Raw genomic sequence first — 6,070 nt, 5'->3', positions numbered from 1 at the left:
GGGCAGATGCAGTTGCATCGGCTGGCGAGGGCAGCGGCGAGGGCAGCAGCGACAACACGGCACTTGTCAAAGCGCTGCTGCTGGTCAAAGCTGTGGAGGCAGGCCAGCCGGCTGAGGCTGCCGAGGCCGCTGCAGCATTTTGGGCGGCAATCGAGCCAAATGCGCCACCAGCAGAGCAGCGCAGCGCCATTGCTGCATCCGGCAAAGCAGCGGCGGCGCCAGCAGCAGGCGATACAATCCTGGCCTAACAAAAGGTCACGGCCAGACAGACGGTCTACACACAGTCCGCCTTCTTCACCTCCCCGGCCGCAACGCCGCCGCCAGCCAGCCGTGAAGCGTGGCGCCGCCGCTTGGCGTAGCTGCGCTGCAGGCGGTGAGACCAAATCTGTAGCAGGCGGTGGCAGCGATGTATGTGTATATGTGTGTGTGTAGTGATGGCACAGCCGGGCCCGATTGATGCAGACCAGGATGTGTGCTGGGACTTGTGCACAACCCACCTGAGATACCACCATGCCCAGCAACACACAGCTTCCCATGACGAAGCGCCAGGGGCCGGGGATGAGCGAGCTCCTGAAGGTAGGCAGGCAGACAGGCAGGCAGGCAGAGACGGTATGTTGGTGTGCGTGTGTAAGCCACTGTGTGGCATGGTTAATCGTGCATGGTGTGTGTGTTTGGTGATAAGATGTGTGAGAGCGAGTGAATGTGTGTGTTGCGAGGCCGGGCAGGCACTGGGCCAGAGTGTGATGACAAGCCTGCCAATCCCCACAACAAAAATGCAAGTAGGAGGCGCGCGCCCCTGTGCGTGCCATCTTGATGTGCGCACCTGAACCAGAGTGTAAAGACAAACCAGGCAACCACTGGGGGTGCCATCACGGAGCGTACGCTGATGAAGGCGACTGCAGGGGTGGTGAAACAGAATAAGAGGGTGGTGGGTCAGTGACAGTGGTAATGGCGCTTGGAGAAGAGAGGGAAAGGTGGGCGGGACGGGGCAAGGGCAGGCAGATTGGACAAAGGCACCCACCTGTAAAGAGTGGGGAGGTGAACGTGAAGACCTGGAGGGCTGCCTTGTTGTGGTGGCGCAACTCCTTTGCAATGGTGAAGACGCTGAAGACAGGGGAGGTAACCGTCGCCAGGAAGAACATCATGATGCAGCCGATGGCGCCGTGGTGGTGCAGCAGGCAGCTGCGTGGCGGGGAACGGAGGAGAGCGATTCGATACAGGGGATGCAGTGGCCAAAAGTGAATGAGGGATCGGCGTTGGGGCCGGAGCCGTGCAAGCAGGGAGAAGTGCATACACATGCACCGCCAGCCTGCTGACACGGTAGATCCTGCCTCACCCCACGAGGTAGATGGAGGAGACTGTGTGGTGGAGTATGTGTTCATGGTCTGCATGGGGTGCGCTACCGGTAGGTGGTGAGCCCCAACCTACACTGTGTTGATGTAGTAATATGTACATGAGGCAATGGGTGGGCGCCACACCCAGGCCCGCCACCCACCGTCTGGCGTGAAGGGTAGGAGGAAGAAGAGCATGTCTGCTGCCATGTAGCCCAGAGAGAACTCGTTGAGCAGCTTCTGCAGGAGGGGGGCACACTGGTGTGCGTGTGTGTGCTGAGTCATACAGTTGTACCACAGACACATACATAATTATAAGCACAACACACACAGCCCAAGGTCCCACCTGCTGCGGCGTGTTGGGCAGGTCGACTTGGAAGGAGGGCCAGGCCAGCAGCTGCTGGTAGCCACCTGCAAGGGGATCAGGGAGGAGGGGAGGGCAAGGGAGGCACGCTCGTTGAACCAGAGGGGGGAGCAGCTTCACAACAACACAGCAACAACATAACCAGAATGAAACAAGCAGCGACGGGGCAGCAACAAACCCAGAAACACACATCCACCAATCAAACAAAACAGCCGGGCGGCGGCCAGCAAACGCACCCAGCGCCGACAGCGCGCCGTGCACGCTGTACATGGAACATGAGGCCAGGACGGCAGCCTTGCGGCCATCCACGCCCACCACATAGTACTGCAGAGGACAACAGCCGGAGGGAGAAAGGAGGGGATTACATCAGGAGCGGGGAAGGGTGTGCAGGGTGGTCTGGGACGCGGCTGTCTGCTGTTGCATGCGTGAATGTGCCTGTGTGAGCAGGGCAAGAAAGTGCGGCTGTGCACGGTCAAGGCGAGAAAGGCAGCGGCGCAAGCAGTGGTGTGGCAGCTGCTGTGCCGCCTGCCGCCCTGCCTGACTGCCGGACTGCTTATGGGCAGGGTATGATACCCTGCCTCTGCCCGCCAGCCCAGCGCACAATTAAGCAGCAGCGCACCCACAATTACCCAACCACAGCACCACACACAACAAAGCAGCCATGGCACAGCAGGGCAGCAACGCACGTAAAACGGGAGGGACAGGAGGAAGACAGCGCCAAAGAAGAAGAAGAAGTGTGCGAGGGGACTTCCCGCCAGCTGGTGCCGACCCACGGCTCTGCTGAGTGCGGCAGCCGCACTCAGCGCTTCCAGGGCGCCAGCCAGCTGCTCAACCAACATGCCTGCGGCGCCGAACAGTGGCGTCTATTCTAGCTGCCTCCTGAGTCGGGCTGCTGCACTGGGACCACGCTGGTGGGCTGAATGGGGCTCTGGGGCAAGAGGGGCCGGAGGGGCCGGAGGGCCCGGGCCAGGGCTTGCTTGCTTGCTTGCTTGTGTGGGCTTAAAGTATGGTAAAGCAAGAACTAGCTTGCAACATAGACTCCCCGCCGAAACGGGACGGGAACCGCGCGAAAGCAGAGAAAGGGCTGTGCGTGCAAACAGCGGCCCAGAGCGTGCCACTGCCTGTGTGGATCGGGGTAGAGGTAGAGGGTCGGGGTAGAGGCTTAACTTCCTGTGGGGTAGCCACGTGGCGACTTGGGGAATGCCAGAGGATCGGGGTAGAGGCTTAACTTCCTGTGGGGTAGCCACGTGGCGACTTGGGGAATGCGCCGCAGGCATGTTGGCTGAGCAGCTGGCTGGCGGCCTGGAAGCGCTGAGTGCGGCTGCCGCACTCAGCAGAGCCGTGGGTCGGCACCAGCTGGCGGGAAGTCCCCTCGCACACTTCTTCTTCTTCTTTGGCGCTGTCTTCCTCCTGTCCCTCCCGTTTTACGTGCGTTGCTGTCCTGCTGTGCCATGGCTGCTTTGTTGTGTGTGGTGCTGTGGCTGGATAATTGTGGGTGCGCTGCTGCTTAATTGTGCGCTGGGCTGGCGGGCTAGGTGTGTTACAGTCACCCCGCTATGATAGGCCGCGTGAGCAGACCTTGGGCAGGGGGCACACGTGATCAAGGGGCATCAAGAGAGGGGGTGGACCATGGAGCACCCTCTCCATGGCTCCGACCACCCTCCCCCCAGCTGAGCGTCCCAGGGTGGTGACCCTGGCCCCGCTCCCCGTCCTGCCGGACACGCAACCCCCACAACGTGGTGGGGGGCGTGGGGATCCTTAGCAGCTTAGGCCTGCCAGGCCGACGGGTGCCGATGCTGGTGCGGGCTCCCGGCGGCAGGCAGCGCCGCCGCCGGGCACTCAAATGGCATGGGGCACACGGGCCCCCATGCCCGCACATCTCCCAGGCACATGAAAATACCAGAAGGCTGCACATGTATGGGTGCATGCATTGCAGGCAGGAGTGCAAAGTGGCCTGCCGCGGCGGTTGGCTGTGCCATTACTCAATCAGCCGCCGCTACTGGGCCGGGCTTGGCGTTCCCATGCCAACATGCCGGCGTACCATCGCGCAAGGGGCCAGTGAGTGTGTGAGGTGGTGGTGGGGGTGGTGGGGGTGCCTCTGACCGTTGCTTGCTGACGCTGACGCTGCTCTTCCTTGCAGGGGGAGGGGGTGGGTCGGGAGCCAAGGCCGGGCAAAAGATGCCTGGGCCCTACTCAAGGGAACCGGGGGAGTCACTGTGCCAGGGCAGCAGCATGCTCCTCATGGCACCGGTCGGCAAACCGGGCCAGCCGGCCCTGCCTGGCCTGGCCGAGGAAGGCGGCCAGGGAGGGCAAGGCGTGGCCGGGACTGTGGAAGAGCTCAGCATACTCCTCCCTCAGCCCAGCGTATAGGGGGCAGTCATACACTGCGTGGCGTACGTCCTCTAGAGGGGCCTGGCAGTGGGGGCATGGGCGCTGGGTGCGGTCCAGCCGCTGCCACCGGCCTGTCTCCTCAGCCATCCAGTGCGACCCCGTGCGCCACTGCGCCAGGCGCACCCGGCGCCGGCGCTCGGGCACATCGCACAGGAACGACGCAGGCGTGTAGGCCTCCGCAGAGATGCTGCCCCCCCACACGTCCTCAATGTACCGCTGCACCTTCACGGATGCGTGCGTGTACGAGGCAACATGGCGCTCCAAGAGCGTTTCCGCCAATTCAGGTATGGCAACCCCCTCGTCAGCCGGGGAAGTTAAGCTTGTGGAGGCTCTTCCCCACCTTTACCTTTACCTTTACCCTCGTCAGCAGTCAAGTCGCAGGGGGCGCCGGCCGCCGCGAGAACGCGGCAAACCTGCGCTGCCCAGGGCTGCCGGGCCAGTGGCAGCCCTGTGTCCGTGTCGGCAGCCAGCGCAACGCTATCCAGCATGGCAAGACGGGCGACCCGCTCGCCGCCCATAGCCTGCAGGTTGCTCACAAAGCGTGCAACCTGCAAGGTCCAGTAGGCGGGCAGCGGGCAGCGGGCAGCGGGCAGAGGCAGGGTATCATACCCTGCCCATAAGCAGTCAGGCAGGGCGGCAGGCGGCACAGCAGCTGCCACACCACTGCTTGCGCCGCTGCCTTTCTCGCCTTAAACGTGCACAGCCGCACTTTCTTGCCCTGCTCACACAGGCAAATTCACGCATGCAACAACAGACAGCCGCGTCCCAGACCACCCTGCACACCCTTCCCCGCTCCTGATGTAATCCCCTTCTTTCTCCCTCCGGCTGTTGTCCTCTGCAGTACTATGTGGTGGGCGTGGATGGCCGCAAGGCTGCCGTCCTGGCCTCATGTTCCATGTACAGCGTGCACGGCGCGCTGTCGGCGTTGGGTGCGTTTGCTGGCCGCTGCCGGCTGTTTTGTTTGATTGGTGGATGTGTGTTTCTGGGTTTGTTGCTGCCCCGTCGCTGCTTGTTTCATTCTGGTTATGTTGTTGCTGTGTTGTTGTGAAGCTGCTCCCCCCTCTGGTTCAACGAGCGTGCCTCCCTTGCCCTCCCCTCCTCCCTGATCCCCTTGCAGGTGGCTACCAGCAGCTGCTGGCCTGGCCCTCCTTCCAAGTCGACCTGCCCAACACGCCGCAGCAGGTGGGACCTTGGGCTGTGTGTGTTGTGCTTATAATTATGTATATGTGTGTGGTACAACTGTATGACTCAGCACACACACGCACACCAGTGTGCCCCCCGTCTGCAGAAGCTGCTCAACGAGTTCTCTCTGGGCTACATGGCAGCAGACATGCTCTTCTTCCTCCTACCCTTCACGCCAGACGGTGGGTGGCGGGCCTGGGTGTGGCGCCCACCCATTGCCTCATTACATATTACTACATCAACACAGTGTAGGTTGGGGCTCACCACCTACCGGTAGCGCACCCCATGCAGACCATGAACACATACTCCACCACACAATCTCCTCCATCTACCTCGTGGGGTGAGGCAGGATCTACCGTGTCAGCAGGCTGGCGGTGCATGTGTATGCACTTCTCCCTGCTTGCACGGCTCCGGCCCCAACGCCGATCCCTCATTCACTTTTGGCCACTGCATCCCCTGTATCGAATCGCTCTCCTCCGTTCCCCGCCACGCAGCTGCCTGCTGCACCACCACGGCGCCATCGGCTGCATCATGATGTTCTTCCTGGCGACGGTTACCTCCCCTGTCTTCAGCGTCTTCACCATTGCAAAGGAGTTGCGCCACCACAACAAGGCAGCCCTCCAGGTCTTCACGTTCACCTCCCCACTCTTTACAGGTGGGTGCCTTTGTCCAATCTGCCTGCCCTTGCCCCGTCCCGCCCACCTTTCCCTCTCTTCTCCAAGCGCCATTACCACTGTCACTGACCCACCACCCTCTTATTCTGTTTCACCACCCCTGCAGTCGCCTTCATCAGCGTACGCTC

At 61.9% G+C, this 6,070-nt stretch overlaps 2 protein-coding genes across 2 annotated transcripts in view; one reads left to right on the top strand and one right to left on the bottom strand.

Annotated features, from left to right (window-relative positions):
- Positions 1 to 2,534, bottom strand: CHLNCDRAFT_58129 (hypothetical protein; the record flags this gene model as incomplete). The annotated part of the gene is made up of 9 exons (XM_005846508.1): positions 1 to 385; positions 498 to 570; positions 824 to 896; positions 1,022 to 1,182; positions 1,337 to 1,385; positions 1,496 to 1,571; positions 1,678 to 1,742; positions 1,932 to 2,019; positions 2,382 to 2,534. The coding sequence occupies 9 exons, from the start codon at positions 2,532 to 2,534 to the stop codon at positions 275 to 277; spliced, it is 849 nt and encodes a 282-aa protein (XP_005846570.1). The 3' UTR covers positions 1 to 274.
- Positions 2,535 to 4,338: 1,804 nt separating this feature from the next.
- The window catches only part of CHLNCDRAFT_52907 (hypothetical protein), a gene marked incomplete at both ends in the record, with an annotated part of 30,495 nt that continues 28,763 nt past the window's right edge, over positions 4,339 to 6,070 (top strand). The window contains 7 exons of the mRNA XM_005846648.1: positions 4,339 to 4,370; positions 4,457 to 4,613; positions 4,928 to 5,015; positions 5,204 to 5,268; positions 5,375 to 5,520; positions 5,763 to 5,923; positions 6,049 to 6,062. Coding sequence (XP_005846710.1) covers positions 4,339 to 4,370; positions 4,457 to 4,613; positions 4,928 to 5,015; positions 5,204 to 5,268; positions 5,375 to 5,520; positions 5,763 to 5,923; positions 6,049 to 6,062 — 663 coding nt within the window. The remainder of the gene's footprint in view (positions 4,371 to 4,456; positions 4,614 to 4,927; positions 5,016 to 5,203; positions 5,269 to 5,374; positions 5,521 to 5,762; positions 5,924 to 6,048; positions 6,063 to 6,070) is intronic.

The sequence above is a fragment of the Chlorella variabilis genome (genome assembly GCF_000147415.1).
Source record: "Chlorella variabilis unplaced genomic scaffold CHLNCscaffold_13, whole genome shotgun sequence".
Lineage (NCBI taxonomy): Eukaryota > Viridiplantae > Chlorophyta > Trebouxiophyceae > Chlorellales > Chlorellaceae > Chlorella > Chlorella variabilis.
The sequence above is the reverse complement of the archived record's forward strand: the minus strand, read 5'-3'. Positions and strand labels throughout refer to the sequence as shown.